The 23389-nt window shown below is 40.9% G+C and overlaps 2 protein-coding genes across 3 annotated transcripts; both read right to left on the reverse strand.

Annotated features, from left to right (window-relative positions):
• Nucleotides 1-901: 901 nt before the first annotated feature.
• LOC137975370 (mitochondrial sodium/calcium exchanger protein-like) lies at nucleotides 902-23052 on the reverse strand. Of its 2 annotated transcripts, none has more exons than XM_068822479.1 (16): nucleotides 22600-23006; nucleotides 20951-21106; nucleotides 19864-19916; nucleotides 19474-19531; nucleotides 18494-18614; nucleotides 10598-10765; nucleotides 9038-9127; nucleotides 8402-8458; nucleotides 7645-7778; nucleotides 7032-7164; nucleotides 6534-6655; nucleotides 5395-5472; nucleotides 5203-5278; nucleotides 3942-4022; nucleotides 3036-3100; nucleotides 902-1938 (listed from the first exon to the last, which is right to left on the reverse strand). In XM_068822479.1, the coding sequence occupies exons 1-16, from the start codon at nucleotides 22867-22869 to the stop codon at nucleotides 1756-1758; spliced, it is 1845 nt and encodes a 614-aa protein (XP_068678580.1). In that variant the 5' UTR covers nucleotides 22870-23006; the 3' UTR covers nucleotides 902-1755. The 2 variants fall into 2 exon arrangements, with proteins under 2 accessions (XP_068678580.1, XP_068678578.1); XM_068822477.1 differs by having other exon boundaries at nucleotides 1475-1938; nucleotides 8360-8458; nucleotides 22600-23052.
• Nucleotides 17048-18270, reverse strand: LOC137975371 (craniofacial development protein 2-like). The gene has a single exon (XM_068822480.1). It carries the CDS (start codon nucleotides 18136-18138, stop codon nucleotides 17167-17169), a length of 972 nt encoding a protein of 323 aa, XP_068678581.1. The 5' UTR covers nucleotides 18139-18270; the 3' UTR covers nucleotides 17048-17166.
• Nucleotides 23053-23389: the final 337 nt, after the last annotated feature.

Genomic DNA, 23389 nt, shown 5'->3' on the forward strand with positions numbered 1-23389 from the left:
GGGCGCTTCTTTCAAAATGTTTGACCTATTTGTTTTGCTATATAACAAATCACTTAATGACTGGTCCCTCGGGAAACAGTTTATTTTGTTTCCCTCGAATCTCAATGTTTCCATCGTCTGCGCCTCGGGGAAACATTGAGATTCTCGGGAAACAAAATGAACTGTTTCCCTCGGGACCAGTCATTAAGTGTTTAATGTTTCATAACCAGTCCCTCGATTAACTATGGCTCATCCCAGGGGCGGATCCAGGATTTTTCTTAGGAGGGGTGCACCACTAAGGAACGGCATAGCTGTCTGGTTATGTGTTTTTGTAAAATATCAGAAAGCTTCTATTCATCTCCCTAGATCCACCCCTGCATCCACACTGAATTGCTTTAACTTGCGGTTTTAGAGGACCAATCTACAGTAATTCGTTTTTACCTTAAAGTTTCTAAAGTGTTCGTTTTAGTCTGCTCACTCCAACCTAGTAATAGACCCATATCACTCAATGTCCAAACAAAAGATTTTGCCCGTCGAACCTCTCATTCAGTGTGTGGCTGGACGGGCAAAGACAATGCAAAGACAATGCAAAGACAAAGCCTTTATTCCCCACGGACTCCAAAATGGCCGCCGCGTGATAAAGGTGAATACTTCTTCGAAGTGTCAACCGTTGAAAAGGGTTTTTGGTTCACGGTTTTACTGTTGATGATAAGCAATTTGGCTTCGAAAACGAGCGTTTACAAACGCTAGCAATTATACGTCCTCCTTTTAGTTCAGTAGAGGTACAGGCAAATGACGAAAAAAAAGTCAAGTTGGTATAAGAAACCCGACATTGTTGGGCTCCTTTGGCGCTCGCAACAAACAAGAAAAATACTGTGTGAAGTACACGATGACCTTATTTCCCAAAATCTCGCAACACAAATAAGTTTTAAACTCGTTATTTAATTAATCTTTTGGGTTTTTTTTATTTTAATTTTTCATACAAACGATTTCATTAAAAATTGGAGTAGATTTCTGTATAGAAAAATATCGGTTACTACCTGAATACACTGCGATATCTCTTGTTTACTTTTCCATCCCTCATTTGCCCATTTTACTTTAAATCACGGTATTGCGCATGTTCTAGCTATAACGAATGTCATCATTTATGAGCCAATCGGAAGCGACGTTATAATTCCTGCGGGAAATTCACACATACGTGTGAAAATCTCTCGATTATTAAACGCTCACTAATGAGCTAAGGCTGAGCGAAATTTTCACGCGGAAGTGGAATTTCCCGCACGAATTATAACGTCGCTTCCGATTGGCTTATAAACGATGACGTTCGATACGGCTAGAACATGCGCAATACCGTGATACTCTACGTTTCATCAGAAGGGTAACTGTTAGAAGACCAGAGTGGCCTAAACCCACAGGTTCCCAGCCGGTCCGGGAATCGAACCTACTTACAAAATATCAAACAATTTCGGTGTAAAAACGACAGGACCTATTTGCTCGTTAAAAAAATTTACTTACGAAATATATACTATAAATTATTGCATACCATTATGCCAGACAAAATTGTCGCAATTATACCAAAATTAATGTTATTTGATAAATACAATATTTCGGTTTAACTTTAATGAAATAAATAAGAAAGCACTTTTAAAGTCTTTTCTGCGCATTGCATCCAGGGACATTCGTGACAATGCTAAACCTGCTGGTTATTATGTAATGGGAAATAAAACTTTCCTTTGCCCTGTATCTTCGTGCCCACTGTAACAAAGTTAGAAATCATCATACATGTTTGATCTCAGCCCATATAGACGTGGCTAGGTAACAAATGTACAAGAGTATAAGATAAACGCCGTAAATCCGAGGGACTTTGAATCCAATGACTGGGATGATGATAGCGGAAGAACAGAGACTGGCGGCGAGAAAGCCCGCGGAGATCTGGTACTGGTGGTATTTCTGATGTAACTGAAAGAATTAAAAAAACACCAGCCGTTAAACAATTTAAGTGAAAGAACTTCAGCGAGAAAACGAAATGGCATGCGCTGTTGTTTTAGATCAACTCCTTTTTCGGAGGTAGCGAAATACTACACGTGCGCGCCATACAAAAACATCATCAAAAGCAGTATAGGTTGCATGCAATCCTCTGCACTGGGGCGCAGACTATGGTCTTTTCATATTCCATTTTATTATTCCCCTATTATGTCATTTAATTTTTGAGTGGCTAAGAGAAATGCATTTTCAGGTGACACAGTGCAGGTCTCTCTTGTCTGTCAAGGGAGGCAGAGAAGAGACACCCTGGGAACGAGGTTGGTAATTCAGCGCAAAAAGACGTAATAAACCAGGCATCCTAATTGGTCAATGATTAAAGAAAGCCAAAGATAGCAAATCAAATGCTAGCCCCGCATGGCGCAAGTTTTGCGTGATATATGGGTTACTGGCCAAGCTTGTTCAGTCAAGATGGCTGGATATTGGCCTCGTTCCTTTTTTTTTTTCGTGTTTATGGATCATGACGAAGTCGAGGTCCATAAACACGCAAAAAAAGAACGAGGCCAATATCCAGCCATCTTGACTGAACAAGCATGGTCAAAGGATTTATCATATGGGATAAAACACCAAAAAATGATCTTTGATCATGCGGGTCCAAGCGAGTAATCCCGAGCGGGCACCATAGCTCCATTTTGCCCGCTCGGGTAGCCAATCACAGCGCGGGATTTGGTTCATTTTGCCCGCTCACGGGCTAGTCATATAATAATAATATGTGATACATGTGCGTTGCTTCTGCTTCATTAGGATAGACGATCTTTTTAATGCCTATAATTAAAAAGTAATCATATGATTTTGATCGTGCAATTTTGAAAAAATAAGAACTCGTAAAATATTTTCAAAGACTACAAATCGTTTGTCTTAAAAAAAACTTATTCGTTCTCATTTATTCCAAATTGCACTCAAAAATGGTAATGGCAATGAATTTATAGAGTGCAGTTTCTTTTTGCATGACATTTTTTCGTCATTCTGCCGTTCTAAGTCTTCCAGCCGTCCAGTTGCGTAAGCTCGCTACTTACAGATAATGGACTGCCACCTGAAATGGTCTGTATTGTGCATGATATACCAATACCTAAAAGCATATCTTACAAGCGTCAAGGAAAGTATTCTAAAATTCTGAAGGGACTGGAAGAGGACCATGGTACTAGGAAGAAATCTAGGAGGAACATGAACATACACCGGTGGCTCAGTTGGTTGAGCACCGGGCTGTCACGCGGGAGGTCGTGAGTTCAACTCCGGCCGGACCATCACACAGGGTCTTTAAATAACTGAGGAGAAAGTGCTGCCTTTGTAATTAAATCTGCAAATGGTTAGACTCTCTAGTCTTCTCGGATAAGGACGATAAGCCGGAGGTCCCGTCTCACAACCCTTCAATGTTCATAATCCTGTGGGACGTAAAAGAACCCGCACACTTGTCGTAAAGAGTAGGGCATGTAGTTCCCGGTGTTGTGGTCTGGTCTTTCTGGTCTGGATAGGGTAAGGTGGAGCACCTCGCATAGGACCTCGAGTCCTGTTCGTGCTCCTTCCCTCTGGGCAGGTTTGCCCAGTAGAAAGAGACAAACCAGATGTCTCGTAAAACATACTAGATATCTTTCCTGTGTCAAGTTTACATAGACGATGTCGCACTTGACCTGAGCCCTAATTGAACTTTCTTCCTCTCCATGTAACGATGAATATTCGGTTTCCCGGGATCTTAGTCCCTTCATGTAAACATATACAATATTATGTCTTGCATGCTTTCTCCGTAAAAAGGTTTGGGATTCTACAAAGTTAGTGCTTTAACTCAGCGTTAACTCTTGGAATAGTAGCCGAGTAGTTAGAATGTACAGTTTAGTAAAAAAACTGTTTTTTTTAGGAGCTATCTGGGCTAACAGTTTGCACTGAGTTACCCAGCTGAACATGACATATGTACACTGAAAAGATACTAAGCATAGGCCCTCCAAAACAGGCTGACACCGCCATCGGAGAAAATCCCTGCCTTGCCATAGCTGAGTTAGAAACCAAATCTGGAAAAGATCGGGGATTTAGAATTAAAACTGAATACTCTCCTTCAGTAGCAAATGAATGATAGAACTTTATATGATGAAATGGTATATGAAATGAATCATATATGAACTGCGGATATGAAATCAAGTAAAGCTATGATCTTCGCAGTTATGAGCGCAATTTTTGCAATTGCGTTGAGAAGCCTGAAAAATTCAGGACTTCAACGGGGTTTGAACCCGTGACCTCGCGATTCCGGTGCGACGCTCTAACCAACTGAGCTATGAAGCCACTGACGTTGGGAGCTGGTCATTTGTGGGTTGTAATGGTCCCGTGAGGAATGAATGAATGATGAAACGGTATATGAAATGAATCATATATGAACTGCGGATATGAAATCAAGTAAAGCTATGATCTTCGCAGTTATGAGCGCAATTTTTGCAATTGCGTTGAGAAGCCTGAAAAATTCAGGACTTCAACGCGGTTTGAACCCGTGACCTCTCGATTCCGGTGCGACGCTCTAACCAACTGAGCTATGAAGCCACTGACGTTGGGAGCTGGTCATTTGTGGGTTCTAATGGTCCCGTGAGGAATGAATGAATGATGAAATGGTATATGAAATGAATCATATATGAACCCACAAATGACCAGCTCCCAACGTCAGTGGCTTCATAGCTCAGTTGGTTAGAGCGTCGCACCGGAATCGCGAGGTCACGGGTTCAAACCCCGTTGAAGTCCTGAATTTTTCAGGCTTCTCAACGCAATTGCAAAAATTGCGCTCATAACTGCGAAGATCATAGCTTTACTTGATTTCATATCCGCAGTTCATATATGATTCATTTCATATACCATTTCATCATTCATTCATTCCTCACGGGACCATTAGAACCCACAAATGACCAGCTCCCAACGTCAGTGGCTTCATAGCTCAGTTGGTTAGAGCGTCGCACCGGAATCGCGAGGTCACGGGTTCAAACCCCGTTGAAGTCCTGAATTTTTCAGGCTTCTCAACGCAATTGCAAAAATTGCGCTCATAACTGCGAAGATCATAGCTTTACTTGAGAACTTTATATGTTGGAAGAAGATTAGACTTCATCCATCATTTACTAAACACAGTAATGTCAGTAAAGCCTGAACGTTAAGTCTATCGCGATATTTAAGTTTAGATCTCATGAATGGAAGTAAACAAAACAGAAGACTTACCACCAATGCTATTACCCCAAGCAAGTAACGTCAATCCAAGAATAGCATTACTCAAACCAAACACGATCCCAAACATCTGTAAAAAGACAAAACACTCTGAAAAATGTCTACATGCATATATGTCTCTATGTTTGGATACGGTAAATACCTCACAGTAAATTCAGTTTTTTAATACGCAAGGTCTAGAAGTACCTGTAGTAAGTTAACAATTTCATTTGCTGTAGTGTAGATCCAGATTACTGAAACCACAAATGCCAAGTAAGCAAGCAACTGTAAGACAAAACAGAAACTGAACAATGAAACATCAGCTTACTAACTCCGTATGGTGGTTAATTTACTCGGTTTTATGACTTCATTTAATGCAACTTTATTTCTGCCCTTCATTCACTTACAGACTCAGCACCAGTTTCCTTAGGGCCGATTTACACGGTGCGATTTTTGTCGCATGCGACAAGCTCACGTCAGGCCTACGACATGACTTACGATTGCCGCAGAATTAAACATGTTTTAAAATGCTACGACATTTTTTCTCACGTACACAAGAATCGTAAATCATGGCGTGGGCCTGTCGTAAGCCGTTGTCGCATGCGACAAAAATCGTACGGTGTAAATCGGCCCTTAGAAAGCAGCTACTGAAACCCTCAGATTTGTACTTCCATTAAGGGTACATTAGGGCCGATTTACACGGTACGACTTTGTCGCATGCGACAACGGCTTACGACAGGCCCACGACATGATTTACAATTGTTGTGTACATCAGAAAAAATGTCGTAGCATTTAAAAAGATGTTTTAAAACGCTGCGACAATCGTAAGTCATGTCGTAGGCCTGTCGTGAGCTTGTCCCATGCGACAAAATCGTATCGTGTAAATCGGCCCTTAGGGAAATTAAGCACGGGGTGTACTTAACTGTTATTGCGCGTACATTCTGCGCATCCCGACACACTCGGGTTCCTATTGACGGTGCTTAGTAATGCAGGGATATTTTTGCGCTGGTTCAAACTATGCAGAGAAAAAGCCGAAAGTTGGGGGTAACCATGCATTTTTCAGAGATAAGCTTCAATTTGGAAAAAACGACCATACCCTACTTACTTGTATTTTATAGCATTTTACAAACATTGTTGATTAATTATCTTAGAAAAATGTGTGGTTGCCCCCACTTTTCTTTTTGGATTTCAATAACACTTGTTAAGATCTGCTTTTCCCACATATTCATAAACCGTGCAAAAATACCTTTGAATTAGTAGGCGCCGTCCTTAAGGAATGGCAGGTTCAACTGAAGTGAACTATCCAAGAAAAGTGAAATTCCGTACCAAAAGTAGAAGATACTCACAAAGTGACCTTTTGGCCGGATGTCACTTCTCGTTCCCATGGCAACAATAAGAGCAAAAATAAGTCCTGCACAAAGTGCCAGTGCCCACACAGGAAACTGTCCACCAATCAGAACGTTGGAAACTAAGAAAAACCAAACGTTAAGACCTTTCTTCCAAGAAGAACAGGAATATTGTAGAGAATTTAGCTTTCTAAAAAAGTTCTACACACATAAAAGCTACACCAAACCTCTAAAAACCAATGTGGCCTCTATTTGAAACAAGCAGCTTTAGAATGGGATATTTGCTTTTTTCAAACAAAACTTCATGAACATTCGGTTAATTAAAATGTAAGGTCTGGCTTGCTCTTCTTCAAATTTCCCTTTGCAAGGCCAAGTCTGTTACTGGCACCTGGGAAAGGTCTTGAAAAAGCACTACCCCATGCAAGAATAAGCACAACCTACTCAAGAATTGCAGACTTTCATCAGTGGAAAAATAGTCTTTGATTATATTTGACAAACCTTTAGTTGCAAAGACACAAAAGACAGGCATTGTAAAGCACTGAACGACAGTCAGCCATTTGTTCCAGTTATGATTCTCTTTGTCATAGTCAACAACGGGAATGGTAAGATTCAGGAAAAACAAAGCAGGAATCTGATTGAAGAGAAACCAAAAAAACAATCCAGTAATCAGGGTTCTCCTTATCAGGCGGTAACCCGTAAAATTTACCGCTTGTAAGAGCACTTATTACCGCCTGCAAACGCTCAGAAGTCGCTTATCCTTTGCAGAACATCCAACATTAACAAATTGCTTTACCGGTTTGAAAAGGTGCCATACCTGTTGCGCTGAAAACTTGGGAGAACCCTGAGTAATATTTATTAATCTTCAACATTTCATTTTCTGTTTGATCATGGCCACACAACAAGAAAGGCAAATTATATGATTGTGAAGAAAGAATAAAAGGTAATATTTTTCTTTCAGCTGAATTTGGTTTGGAGTTGGAGAAAAAACCCACACAACTCACTGTGAGATTTAAATAAGGATTCAACTGCAAGACTAGAATATAATACCCAACATCATGCACATGACTTGAAATGCATGGGAATGAACAATGTTCATAAAAAATAAACCTACCTTAACAATAAGAAAGCACTTCCAAGGCAATGTGCTTCTATACCATTCTTCCCTGTCAATGGGTTTTAGAGCTTGAAGGAATTTTCTCCATCCACTGACCTCATTTTGACTAATCAAAAGAGGAATGCTTTCACCTTAAAAAAAGATTGTTGTCCTCAGGATGATCATTCAGAAATGTCAATTAGGTTGAATCCAGCCCAAAGGGCTGAGTCATTAGAAATTCATAGTAGAATCCAAAACAGACAAGATTTTGAGAAGAGCGCAATCCAATAAACTGTGTAAGATTCCAGGATCAAACTTTTAATGGGTAAAATTGAATATAATTGTCCGAAAACTGCTATAATAAATAAAATAGAAATCCGTTCTCTTCCTTATTCAAGATGTGTTGACAGCTGATTAGCAAACTTAAATTTTTTCAACATTTTAATTACTTATTATAACTTATTTTCTTTGCAAAGTTGAAACTCAAATCTTGGATTGAGGATTTTTCAACTGACCTTTTTTCATCCATAACAAAAGGTGTGAAATTGAAACACCTGCATAGCATTAAGACGGATTTCTCAGAGATTTTAAGCTTTTCAGTTGCAAAGAAAACTGTCAGAGTTTTGTAAGCCATTTAAGTGATCTGTAAGCCATTACAAAGGAGTCTTATTACAGCCAAGAGGTCATCACTGCATTGTTTTTTCATGATTTTATACTGCTATGTGAAATGTACTTGATGGTGTGCTAAGGCCTGTTATCCTGTCATCCTCCTCACTTCCTTTTGTTGAATTTATCATCCTTCTTTCAATGCGGCGAGATTCCAATAGCTTTCCTATTAAAATTAAACATAAATACAATACTAACAAGTTAACACAAAAAAAGATGATAATGATCACAAATAGATATTTAAAGGATATTATGCAGGACAACAAAAACATTTTTCTACAAAATAACTAAGGTTGTTAATGATTACAAAAGCAGAAACCACAAATTAAGGTTAATATTCCAAAGAACCTTTCTAATGCATTCAAACCTCTGTTCGGTGACAACCAAGATGTTGGGAGTAGGTGATGACTTTTTACAAAAATTTAATTCAACTTTGTTCATTCAATGCAATGAAAGGGAAGGATACCAGAATTTATCTCTATTGAGGGTATCCGTCCGTAGCCGTATATTGAAAGTTGATTTTGATGAGGGAGGAAAACCAGACTACCTGGTGAAAAACCCTTATAGTCAGATTGAAATCTCCAGAAACTCAGCCCACATATGACCTCAGGGCCAAGGGTTGAACTCGGGTCCCAGAGGTCAAAGACACTGTTGATAACTGCTAAGCTGTCCTGACTCCTCCCAAAGTGACTTGCAAGATGTGGTCATAACAGGATGTTTTATCGAAATAATAAATCATACACACCCATAACTGCTAGCCTTCTTTTCCATCGTTGGTAAATTAAGTGGCCAACAATTACCACCAATATGTATGCTACATAAAATGCAATAAAACCTGGGGAGTGTGACATTGAGAAACAGATTAGTTGCAGGTTGGCAGGAAATTTTAACCATGTGGTCACCTTGAACTTAAAAAGAGGTTCCTTAACACGTCATCATCAATTTTCACTATCGTCAAAGGTTAAGTAAAACATGGCATCAGCTCTCACATGACCTTTGATATTTGTTCAAATTAATTTTGGCCAAATGCTGACTGTAGAATTGAGATAAAAGCAGCATTTATTACTGAGAAACCCATCAAAAGATGTATTTGTAAGTGTCAAAGGTGAGGAAAGCTGTAATAAGTAAAAAGATGGCCTAATGTTCCCTCTTTGTTAATTTGACACTTTGAAACCCCATGAATATTCCAGGGGTGGGGGGTAGGGGGTGGGGCTAGGGGTGAGGGGTGATGGGTAGGGGGTGAAGGGTACCACAGCTGAAGCAACCCAAACCTTTACAAAAATTGAAACCTTAGGCCTACAAACTATGCTTAAGATAATGTTGAGGCCTAAGGTCAGCATTTTTGTAAAGGTTTTATAAATGGTTGTGATGTTACATTACCATTACCATGGTTTGGATTGTTTCAGCTACGGTTCCCCACCACCCCCTACCCCTCAATCCCAGAATAGTCATGCCGCTCTGAAATGCAATTTCATCTGTTAAGGGCCATTGCCAAAACCTGGATCGTACCGAATCGGATTGACAAAACTCAGACAGGATCAATAACACCAGACAAAGTGCTCGAATTCTGTGCCTTTCTCTCTGGTATAGTCGTCTCCTCACTTATTGAGACTCATCGAAATGTTTTTTTCCAAGCAAATTGACATCAATAAGTGAATTGACTGCGTACACAACGGTCTTCTTTTTCAAACAAGAAAACTGACAACAATTCTTTACTTTACCCCAGTCCCTTCTAATTGCACAATAGCCTGATTTAGCAACAGAACAGGAATGTTAGTTGACGATGGCACGCGCAGCAAAAATATTCATATTAGGTCACATTAGAGTAGAATCCTAACTATTCTGCGAGCTGTCCTTTTGTCAACTGACATTCCCTTTCTGTTGCTAAATCAGGATATTGTGCAATTGTCAGGGACCGGTGTAAAGTAAAAAGTTATTGTCAATTTTCATGTTTGAAGAAGACAACCGTTGTGTATGCAGTCAATTTGCTTATTGATGACAATTTGTCACATCGTATGTCATAATTCCGCTTCAGAATTTGTAATCACCTCTGGAAAAAAAGACATTTCAATAAATGAGGAGACGACTTCACAAGAGAGAAAAGCACAGAATTCGACTTCTCCTCTCTTCAGCATGTTGTTTGGTGACCATCTACTTTTGACGGGGATTTTGTTACTGATCCGGGCCGAGTTTTGTCAATCTGATCCCATCCGGTCCAGTCCGGGTTTTGCCAACTGCCTCTATTCAGGGAGTTGAACAGTACACAATGTCTGACTGTCCTAACAACTAATGATCATGATTATACCTATCGCTTCTCCAACATTTATGTTCTCTTTGTACAAAGTAAGAAAAACCCATGAGACAGCTCCAAGATAGAACAACACATCTCTGATGAATGGTCGTGATGCTACAGTGACAGTTGAAACAAAGGATATAACACCAACGACCACTGTTGTGACAAACATGCCAGCGCCTAAAATTATTGAGACAGAAATAATATAAATGTTTTAGTATGTAGTGAAGTGTTATAACAAAGGAACAACACACACAAGATGGCGGATCTACACAACACAACTTTATTCCCCACACCACGTGCGTGGTGCAACCGCTGACCTGATGTTACATCAAGTAAACAAAGGAAACACAACTGAAAAAATTACAGAATTTACAAACAGTGGCAATGCAAAACTTCAGACAACATGACCACTGGAGTAGTGTTTCTGTTTCTAAATTGAACACAAGACTTTGTGACATGTTACAAACTGTTCCCACTGTGGCTAAAATTTGACATTGTCTTTGAACCTTGGAGGTTCTCTAACTGTCCTACCGGACCATGTGGTAGTAGCCATAGACATTTTGACTGGTGTTAACCTAGGATTATGCAGGGCTCCTGCACCAGACATCTCAACTTCAGTGTCTGTTAGGTCTTCATTAGATGGGGCTGTGCATGCAAACTCTGATGCCTTGGGCTCTTCAGTTCTTAGCAAATGGCGACGATTTCTTCGGTACTCTCCCCGCTCTGTTTCAACCTTGTAGGATCTAGGTAACGGAAGAATCTCCGCAACTTTAGCAGGCTTCCACTTGTTGCCTTCTCGAACTCTTACAAACTCGCCATTCATCAGTGGTGGCAGTTCCTTCGCTGTTTTGTCATGCTGCAGCTTCTGCTTTCTTTGCCTTTCTTTTAACTTAGGCAAGACTTCTTCAGGATCATAAAGTTGGGGCTTTAACATTTCTCTGGTCATTGGAATTTGGGTTCTCAAACGCCTTCCCATTAATATTTGCGAGGGTGACAAGTTGACTTCATCCAAAGGAGTATTCCGATATGAAAGGAGGGCTTTGTATGGGTCGTCAGCTTTCTCAAGCATTGACTTAACTGTTTGGACTGTTCTCTCCGACTGACCACTTGACTGGGGGTACCCTGGACTCGACGTGACATGATGAAAGCCCCAGTCCTCCGAAAACTTTTTAAACTCTGCAGAACTGTAACATGGACCATTGTCCGAAACTACCACTGAGGGCACACCATACCTTGCGAACTGAGACCAGAGTGCAGTAATTTACCCCAGTGCTGGTCATGGAAGGAAGTAAAGTTAGTTCTGGCCACTTGGAGTAATAATCAATAGTAACAAGGTAGTTTCGACTATTCTTGTGTAGGATGTCTGTGCCAACCTTAGCCCAGGGTAGTGGTGGGATCTCGTGTGACCTCAGTGGTTCAGGCTGCTGACTTGGTCTATTTTCTAAACATACTGGACAGTTCTTAATCTTCTCTGTCAGATCCACTGTCATCTCAGGCCAGAATAATACTTCACATGCTCTTGCTATTGTCTTGTTGATTCCAAGGTGTCCCTCATGAAGTCCCTCTCAAACTGCGAGGGACAACGATCTTTTGCCCCTTTACGATAAGTCCATGTGCTACCGATAATTCATCTCTGTAGTTCCAGAATTCCTGTGCATTGAAGGGGACTTGACCTCTGGAATCTGGCCGTTGAAGTTCGGACAGGATCTCATCTTCCTTGGTTGCTTCAACGAACTTGGCCAACTGTTGGTCTGAGATAACATGCTCTACTAAGTTGATGTCTAACTGCTCAGCATTTGTCAGGTACTCTTCTAAATGGGCTCGTCATAGAGCATCTGCTAAGTGTAGGCTTTCCCCACGCTTGTACACTACAGTGATTCCTGGAAAGCGTTGGAGCTGGACCAGCATCCGTTGCAGGCGCAAGGGTGCTACGTGTAGCGGCTTTTTCATGATGGCCTCCAAAGGCTTATGATCCAATTCAACTGTAACACCATGGCCCACAATATACTCTGCAAATTTGGCACAACCAAATACCACAGCCAAAAGTTCTTTTTCAATCTGAGCATAATTTTGCTGTGTGGGTGTAAGCGCCTTTGAGGCATAACCTACTGGTTGGTTTCCCTGAATCAATGCAGCACCAAGACCGGTGGAACTAGCATCAACTTGCAACGTCAAGACTTTCTGTGCATCATAATATCCTAACACTGGAGCAAGGGTAAGCGATTCTTGGATTGCTTTGAAACTGGTTTCCTGCTGTTTTTCCCAATGCCACAGAACATCCTGGTGTAGTAACTGTCTCAACGGTGTGGTAAGGTCTGACAGGTTTGGGATAAACTTACTGACGTAGCTGACCATCCCCAACAGCCTTTGGACACCAGCCTTGTCTGTCGGTCTTGGCATCTCAACTATAGCTCTAACCTTTTCCGGATCTGTCCTCAAACCATGCTTGGAGAACACATGGCCATGGAACTTTACTTCATTCTGCTGGATATGACACTTTGACTTCTTTAATCAAAGGTTACAGCTCTCAACCGCGTGTCATGTTCTGCCGTATTGCGGCCATGTATGATTATGTCATCCATAATGACCTTCACACCTGGTAGCCCTTCAAAAACTTGCTCCATTCTCTGTTGGTAAACCTCTGGTGCAGATTTAATTCCCATTGGCATCCTCAAGTATCGATACCTTCCAAAGGGGGTATTCAATGTCAGGAGTTTACTGCTCTCCTCATCTAACTGGATTTGGTAGAATGCCTTTTCTGCATCCAAAGTTGAAAACACTGTGGCTCCTGTACAATTTGCTGTAATGTCATCGACTAACAGTAATGGGTAGTGTTCTCTTTTAATGGCCACATTGAGATCTTTTGGGTCTAAGCACACACGAATAGACCCATCCGGTTTATCAACACAAACAAGACTGCTAACCCAATCAGCTGGTTCATTCAAGGGTACTTTCTCTAGGATTCCAGCCTCCACCATTCTGCCCAGTTCCTTCTTCAATGGCTCTCGCTTCGAGTGGGGAACTTGCCTGGGTGGGTGCACTACAGGAGGAACCAAGGGGTTCATATTAATGTGGTACTTGCCAGGGAGACACCCAAGTCCTTGGAATACTTCAGGGAACTCATCTAGAATGCTGTTATCTTTAACGGCATTAATGCGCTGGATAAGATGCATCTTCTCACATGTTTCCCTACCCAAGAGGGGCACATAATTTCCATCAACAACTTGAAAACAAACTTGATACTCTTCTCCACGCACCCAACAAGGCAACTCACACTTCCCAACAGATTTAATGCGCGTTTTGGTGTAACTCTCTAACTTTGCAGAGGAGGATTGCAAGGTTTTGTCGTGATCTTGTCATAAGCAGCTTTAGGTAAGACATTGCACTGGGCCCCAGTATCTAATTTGGACGTTTCCAAAACTGACAGTTTCGACCCAGTCCTTGTTTTCTGCACTAACTGCCCCAATAAACATAACCTCAGTGTCAGAGGCACAATCATCAAGAGTATTTACCTACTTCTTTTGCCCCTCTGGGCCACGACACATCCTTGAAAAATGGTTCATTTTCCTACACTTGTGACAGCGCATACCTACAGCAGGACAAGAAGATGGTGCATGCCGAATACCACAATTCCCACAAGGCGTTCCCCATTGGGACTTCTGACCTTTTCTGCCCACTACATTCACATTCTTAACTCTGCTGTTCTCTTCTTTTAAGCTCTTCATGTGCTGTTTGCTTGTTTCGACAATACGAGCAGCTTGTAATGTTTTCTCTAAGCTCTGTTCTCTCTCCATAAGCCTTTCCTTTGAATGTGGATCTTTGAGGCCCAGCACGAACATAGACGTAATCCACGAATCTTCTTTATCACCAAGGTCGCAGTTCTTAGCTAGAGTTTTCAAGTCGCTACAAAATTCGTCGACTGTTTCTCCCTCGTGTTGTTTTCGTTCGATAAACAGAAAGCGGTTGAAGTGCCTTGAGGTCAACAGAGCACAATGAGAGTTGAAGATCTCTTCTACGGCCACAATTTTATCCCGAACTCCCTCGGAAGTCCAAACAAAATTTGAAAAAATCTCCACACATTCTTTTCCTAGCACACGAAGCAGCGTGGCAACTTGAATCTTTTCCTCTTCTTGGTCGAGTCCGCTCGCAACTTTGTAGAGATCCCAGGACATTTTCCAGCGTCTCCATGCTTCGGCTTTATTTGTCGCCGCACTCAATAGCAGAGGCTCAGGCGGTTTCAGGTGTTCCATCCCGATTCTGACACCATGAAGTGTTATAACAAAGGAACAACACACACAAGATGGCGGATCTACACAACACAACTTTATTCCCCACACCACGTGCGTGGTGCAACCGCTGACCTGATGTTACATGTAGTACAAGGGATATTTCATAAAGGAGGATGTATGATGTAAATATGACATTTATGGCACACCATTAGAAGTCTCTTTACCCTTTCAGTCCCAAGAATAACACATCATCAGTCCTTTTTGCGCCATGGGACGCACAAGGCCTCTACAGTCTCTCTCCAGCGGGAGCGGTCTTGTGCCACCTTTCGAATTTCACTCCAGGTCAGGTGCATGGACTTGAGTTCTTTCTCCGCTGACCTTCGCCAAGTTATTCTTGGCCTTCCCCATTGTCTTTTCCCCTCTGGTGTCCAGAACAAACTTTCTTTAGCAACATCGCCAGAGTCCTTTCTTAATACATGCCCAATCCATGTCCATTTCCTGTGGGTTATGTCCACCATAATGTCCTCTTGTTTACAGATGTTTCGCACTTCCAGGTTGGATACCTTTTGTGGCCACCTTATGCCTAGTATAAGACCCTCAGCTTTTTAACTATTTCCTGAGTCGTTTTCCAGCTTTCAGAGCCATAAAGAAGCACTGTCTTTATGTTTGAATTAAAGAGTCTTAGTTTGGTCTTAAGAGAAATCCTTTTAGAACTCCAAATTGGTTTCAGCGATGTAAATGCATGTCTGGCTTTACCAATACGTGTTTTCACATCTGCATCAGCGCCGCCCTGCACATCAATCATGCTGCCAAGGTAAGAGAACTGGTCGATTTTCTCTACCTCATGCCCGTCTATTCTGATTTGGCAGTTCCTTTTAGATCCAGTGCTCATCCATTTGGTCTTTTTTGTATTGATCTTAAGTCCGACTTTACGCACATTATTGTTTAATCTTGCTGTTTTCTCGCTTAGGTGAGATCCAGATCTGGATAAAAGGCAGATGTCATCCGCATAGTCCAGGTCTTCCAATACAGTTGTCAATTTCCATCTAATCCCAGTACGTTGGTGACTTGTTGTTTCTTTCATCACCCAGTCTAGGGCAATCAAAAACAATAGAGGTGACAGCATGCATCCTTGCTTAACCCCGGTTTCCACGGCAAACCATGATGGAAGATTGCCTTCATGGAGAACGCTACATGTGAAATCTCTGTACAAAGCTTGTATCATTCTGATGATCTTTTGTGGGATGCCATAAAGCCCTAAGAGTTTCCATAGGGTGTCCCGATGCACACTGTCAAAAGCTTTTTCGAAGTAAATGAAATTCAGGTGCAGGGATGCCTGCCATTCCATGCATTGTTCCACTATATTCCTCAAAGTGAAAATCTGTTCGGTACACGACCTTCCTTTACGAAAGCCGGCGTGCTCCTTCCGTAACTGCTTGTCCATTGCCTGCTGAATTCTCACCACCGATAGAAGAGTAATTCCCCTCCAGTTGTTACATTCAGTGGCATCGCCTTTCTTAGGAATTTTAACGATGAGGCCTTTGTGCCAGTCATCCGGAAGCTGTTCTCCTTGCCATATGTGCTCAAACAAGATGAAGAGTACTTCTGTGGCTGTTTCAATGTCTGCTTTTAGCAGTTCTGCCGGTATGTCATCATAACCAGGGGCTTTGTTGTTCTTCAACAGCTGGATTGCCTCGTGAACTTCATTTCTAGTAATGGCATCTGAATTTATATCTAATTCAGGTATGTTAGTCTCAAGGCGAGGTGGGTTGTGTGGATCATCTCTGTTAAGTGTACTACTAAAGTGTTCAGCCCACCGCTTTAGCTGGTCTTCAACTGTCGTTAGAACGTTGCCATTAAGATCTTTAATAGTTGCAGAGCTTTGCTGGGTTTTACCTGAAAGACCTCTTGTGATGTTATACAACTTTCAGCTATCATTTATCTTTGCTGCTTCTTCTGCTTCTCCCGCTTTATTCTCAATGTAGTTTCTCTTGTCTTGGCGAGCGCTTTTCTTTACAGCTCTATCTTTAGCTCGGTATTGTTGCTGAGGATCCTCGGCTGGATTGTGGTGGATATTGCTTAACAGCTGTTTCTTTAACTCTTTTCTTTCTTCAGCTAGAGCCCATGTATCAGCTGAGATCCACTCTTTCCTTTTCATATTTGGATATCCCAAAACTACCTTTCCTGTTTCCATATATATATTCTTAACTCTTTGCCAGATGTCTTCCACCCCAGTTTCTTCCTCCTGAATTTCCATTTCTGCCAGAACCTCGAACCTATTCTGTAGCCTCAAGCTGAACTCTCTCTGGGTTGCTGAGACTTTTAGCTTATCAAGATCTAATTTTCTCCTTACAGACTTTTGGCTACTTTCCTAAGTTTCAACCGCAGTCTGCCAACCACTTGCATGTGGTCGCTTCCAATATCTGCACCCCGAAACACCCTAGTCTCGAGGAGGGAGGTTCTCCATCTGCTGTTAAAGGTAATATGATCTATCTGATTTTTAGTCCTTTTGTCTGGGGAAGTCCATGTGGTTTTATGAATCTCTTTGTGAGGAAAGATGGTACCCACAATAACCAAGCCATTTAAGCCACGGAAGTCTGCAAAGAGCTCACCATTCTCATTCATTTCTCCAGAGCCATGTTTTCCCATGTGGTCCTCTCTTCCGATGTTGTCTCTTCCAACTTTGGCATTTAGATCTCCTATCACCATCAGGACGTCATGCGTTGGTGTTACTGCCACCTCTGACTGTAATTGTTCATAGAAATTAAGCTTGTCAACCTCATCTGCTTCATTTGTAGGTGAATAGCATTGAATGACTGTGAGTTTGCTGTACTTGGAATAGAACCTAGCAGGGACTATCCCCTCGCTCACTGGTTTCCATTCCAGGAGTGCCTTTGCAGCTAATCTATTTAACATGAGAGCCACGCCGCCTTGATGTTGTCCATCTTGTTGGCCCGAATATAAAATAGTTGTTCCATCAGCTAGTACCACTCTGCCATTTCCCGTCCATCTACTTTCGCACACCCCCAAGATATCAACTCTATTTTGCTTCATTTCGTTGGCCACCTGCGCAGCTTTTCCGCATTCATACATCGTCCGTACATTCCAACAGCCAACCCTGGAAATGGATTTAGGTCCCAGAAGAGAGGGTTTCGGCTCATGGACTTCCCGTTGGTTTTGGTCAGCAAGCGTCATGCCACCATCCCACGAATGATCCTCCCTCTGGTGACCCACCATATCCCACTGTAAAGTTTCCGTTTCAGTTTCTGTAGTCAGTAGATTGAGTCCGAGAGGGTGACTAGCCCTCTGCAGACTTGCCATAGCCCCTATTTGCCAGCTTGTTCAGAGTTCCTGCCAGGTCTTCACAGCTACCGTAACGGCCCTGGGAGCTAAGTCCCACTGTACTTCACCCTGACAGGCAGTCCCCTACTCCACTGTTGTCCACCTCCCACGAACGAGGACATTAGGGGATGGTCTTTGGGAGGTAAGAATAACACACCAGACAATTTTAATCATCGACGCCACAGGCCCCCTCAGGACTGAAACGGTTATTTTTTTTTCAAAAATTGAAATGCTTTCTTCATTTAAAGTGAAAATTCTGAATGTTTAGTTTAACACTCAAAGCCTAAAATGATAATATAATGTTAAATTATCAAAAAATTCCTTCATGCCTTACCAAACAAGGCCTGTATTCCAAGTTGTATTCCATTTGTATTGTTACCGGTACTTTGAGTTAAAGCTGCCAAAGCACTAAAAATGTCAGGGGCACCATTACCCAATGCTAAAAATGTAACTCCCTTAGTTTACACTTTAGTCAAGGAATTTTCAATTAGATTTAGTGTCCCTGTTATTGAGTTGAAATTTCTTCATCTGCAGCATGCACCCTAGGTGGTTTGATAAAGATATAATTTTATGATCACATATTTGAAATGCAGATATGAATACTGACATTCTGAGTGAAACATCATTGACAGTAGATAAATGGATGCAACTAAAGTAGTTACAAAGGGGCAAGTACAAGTCAAAAGTCAACTCAGATCAAGCAAAAAGGGCTCTGTAAGCTAAAACTATTCGGAGATTGCCCCTACTTTACCAAGGTTAGCTTAAAGATTAGGGCTAGGGTGATTTCTTGAGGTCTTATAATTTTTCCTTTTACGTCGATCCGAGTTGATACGGTCCGACCTTCGTACTTGCCTGTTACAAAGGAAGGAAAAGAACAGGTTTGAACAGGACTTGAACCTTGATGACCTAATTGGTAATTGGTTTAAGTCCCTATTGGGGGCTTCTTTGAAACTGCTTACAATTATGATGTCTGAAATAAATGTGGTGATCGTTTCCTCAGGATACCATTCGTGGTGGTAATTTTTCACTACATATAGTTAAACGTCGAGTTGCCTTCCTGCAACCAAGAAAATTGCCATCACACCAGGCAACTCAGTGATGTTCTGTTTCTTCCATATTTACCGATAACAATAATAATTTAGAATCTGGAACTCCTTATGTGACAATGTTTTAAGTTTGTTCACCACTTAGTGTTAATCGTTTCAAGCCCATGACCCAGTGCTCCCATCCATGAGAGCACCTCACCAATGGACTTTGCCCACTAGAGCTACAATAGTGAATATCATATATACGGTATACTAAATCAAAGGATACAGCAACATTGTCACTAAGACGAAGTGTCTTTGAGATCACTGTCAGAGAAGGACAAAAGCTATAAAAAAGAAATGGATAAGAAATATTGAAATTATAGCACTTGTAAAACAAAAATCTAAAAGAAAATAACATTAACATATTTATACACAAATACAATTACTATATTCCTAGTGTTTTAGCATGGGCCTTGAATAAAGTAGAATGGTAAGGTTTGCTGCAACTTTTGTGGCTGAATTAGTACTATTATAATAATTATAATAAAATATAAAACCATCAAGTCAAAACTGCATCAAATCAATAGTTTACAAGACACTGAAACACTGTAACAACCAAAACAATACATGTACCAAATAGTTAAAATTATGATATTCCAAACTTTTTTTAACTTACTAGTCATCTGCAGTTAGACCCAGAGTTATGAAAAGGAACACAAGCCACAAAACCTATAATAGATAATGAAAAAAGTCAGAGACCAGTAAGACTCCAGTATACATGTTTGACCTTCTAGTCATAAAGTGCAAACTCTTGTCAAGCTCATGTAGCGTAAGGTGGCTGGAACCAGTTTCACAACTTTTAAAGGCCCACCTTTAACCGACAGGCTTTTCGACCATTTGTTTTTGTTATGGAAATTCGTATTTCTTATGGCAGCGATCTAATTGGATGAATCTCGGATTCGGGTGGAATTTTCACATATGAAAATTGTTCCGAGGCACGCAATGCCTGTCGGTTGAAGGTGGGCCTTTAAGAGACCTTATTAGAAAGTTATAACTACTATACTGTATCCTGTAACAGCAATGTTATGGTACCATATAAAACACCAATAATATTATTATTGCTTAACAAAATGCACCGACTATTGTGACGTAATAGATTACCATGGCAACATGAAAGCTCTCATATTTTGTCTTTACTTGCTTATATCTCAAAAAAGAACTTGCTGTCCCTGATCTCATTTTTTATTGTAGAATTATAGTAATTAGCAATCTGAGATAGAACTACCAGCAAAGTTTTAAAGAATATCATGGGAGTCAATTCAGAGCTACCTTAACTTGTTCAGAAATTTAAGGTAGCTCTGAATCAGTTCCTGTGATTTTTTTAAAACTTTGCTGACAGTTCTATCTCAGATTGTTAATTACCGGTACTTCTAATAAGAAGGTCTCTTAAAAGTGGTGAAACTGGTTCCAGCCACCTTAAGGAAAAATCACTCTAAGTACTATATGTGTATGATACTGAGTCCAGGAATGGAGCTGAAACATATTGGTGAAACTGACAAGAGCTCAGTAACCACTGTGCTAACCAGCCATTAAGCAAAATGGACATTTTAAAGCTCTTTCCTAAGGATGGCAGGACCATTAACTGAGCTCAAAAGATGTTCCGCCAGGGAGATATCAGTTGACATTTTTTACACTTTTAGTGTCACCAAAGCTTCAAAAAAAATCTTTTTTTAAATTTGTTGTATGACAACATGCTAACATACCAATAACACAAAAGCCAAAGAAAGAGCAGTTGGAAATGAACAGTATGGAACTTGAACATACTGAATGAATCCATCATCCATCAAACAACTGTTTGTTGACTTGACAAAATCGCAGCAATTTGCAGAGCTTTTAATATCCCGCACCTCAGCACATTCCTAATGGTAATATAAACAAAACTGGAGAATAAAGTGGATAAACATTCTTTTTTAAATTATTAAACCACTGAGTTTTTAGTTGCTTGCAGTCAACACACAACTTATTTAATATAATAATAATAATAATAATATTTGCACTTTAATAAGAATTTGGCAGACATGGTGACAGGTCTGACAAAAGTAAAAGTGTTTGAATGCCAAATTATTATCAGTACTAGAAGTCTTTAAAAAAATATATGAACAGATGCATGCAATTACATAGTTAAACTCAAAGTCTAAGGCTGAAAGAGATTGACACATTTCAGTCAAGTTAACAAGATGTTTTGGAACTTGGTCAGGGTGCTGGAATCTTCTCAACTCTGATTGTTTCACAGAATGGATCAACTTTCACAGGATTAACGGGTGAACATGGCTTGCTGTTTAATGGAGGTGGCACCATATCATTCATAGACAGTCACGAAATTAGGATCGCAGCCCACAGATGAACTATGTTGCATGAAAGAACACCTCACAAAAGCTCCACTAAACCTTTCTGGCATTATTTCCTTTCCTTGTCCAGAGAGCAGAATCTGTCTGAAATGAATATTGATTATGCATATGGTTGCCTCTGGCATAGTAACAAACTTGTTACTGCTGAGCTGGCACTCTAATCAGTTAAAACCTTTTTCGTACTGCAATCACAGTACCCTGTGAGCAGAGTCTCTTTCGATCTTCCTAGATAATTCGGGAAGAGGAGAGTAGACTCTGCTTGCCGCCTCCACATTCTTTGATTTGCCGCTCATCCAAAGAATTGGATGAGTCAGTCCAGTTTCGACTTGTCAAACCTGTTTTTTAATTTTTGCGCATGATCAATCGCCACGCGTCATCAATATTTTGAAATTTACAACAGCGTGGCAATTTTAACTATTAGAATCACAATTCCCATGAGTTTTTCCTGTGTGTGTTGGTTACAGAAACTAGTCTGACAGAAACCTATAAATTTTTCAGTAAAAAAAGGAAATGGCATTTTAAGAGTATGGACTATCTTGAGTTACCGATGAAATGATTCCTTGATTGTCGTGTGTTTGCCAGAGTTGTTGGAAAATATCCCGACTGGTCACGCGTGACTGACACCTAAGACATTTAAATTTTAACGTATGCTCAATACGAAATGTGGAGGCTGCAAGCAGAGTCTACTTTCCTCTTCCCGACTTATCTAGGAAGATCGAAAGAGACTCTGCTTGCAGGGTACAATCACAGGCATCCCAGCCTAAAAGCAACAAAATTGGATCTTCCTTCTTGCATACATCGCCGGATACGTGTCGTATCAATCATATGGCTCCTTCTGAATAATATTTCCAAAAACCACTTCAATCACCCTTTCGTTTTCGGAATTTCTCATAGGTTGAAATTCTCGCAATACATGTATTTTCACTTTGAGGAAAATCGATCTCGATCCCGCTTTCTATCCCTTGGCAGTACTTTTAAATCTCTTCATCCAAACCCCGATTTACCTTATTCTTCTTAGCATGGGCAACTTGTGGACTTGATAAATTTACTTGCAGACTATTAATCATCCGGAAGTTATGCTGCAACAGCTTTCGATTGCTGTGATAACTGCTGAAAAGACCTCTGGCGTTAAGTGAAGACATTTCTCCGATTGTTTCTGGTTGAAGTTTTTCCAAAACTCCATGGAGTGCTACGAGAGCTAGCAGCAAGACAGTGGTGGCAATAAATTTAGGAAACTGAGTCCTTGTTGAATCTCTCGCGTACTTCCCTAACATGATTGCTTTGACATCAAGTGACAGCAAGAAAAAAATTCGTCACGGCACAAACGAAATGTTCACGGCACATTGAAGACTTTTTTTACAGCCAGACTGCCGTAAGAGGTGGCATCTGTGAAATGTTAAAACTGGATGCAATGATTTCCATGTAAAATATAACCGAAGAAAGTGAAAAGTATCACTGAAACGTGATTTAATATACATGTAAGAAATCTACAACCAACGGGGCGAAGACTGGGACGGGATGGAACGCAGCCCTGGGTTGTTTACGAGTGCACCGGTGCAACGCGGTGGCTCAGTTGGTTGAGACCCTAACCCTAAACCCCAAACAATTGTGTATAACAGCCAGAAGTCAGGCTACTTAGCCAACTGCTGGAGCCTCACTCAAGAGACTCAAGAGTCAAGAGTGAGGACAATGTGCGAGCAAGCGAGTCATGCGAGATCACATGGCGATCCATGCTAGTCATCACGTGAGTCAAAGTTATTGAAAGCTAACCGTTTTAAAATGGGTGATTATACT

This window comes from Montipora foliosa, chromosome 11 (assembly GCF_036669935.1).
Source record: "Montipora foliosa isolate CH-2021 chromosome 11, ASM3666993v2, whole genome shotgun sequence".
NCBI lineage: Eukaryota > Metazoa > Cnidaria > Anthozoa > Scleractinia > Acroporidae > Montipora > Montipora foliosa.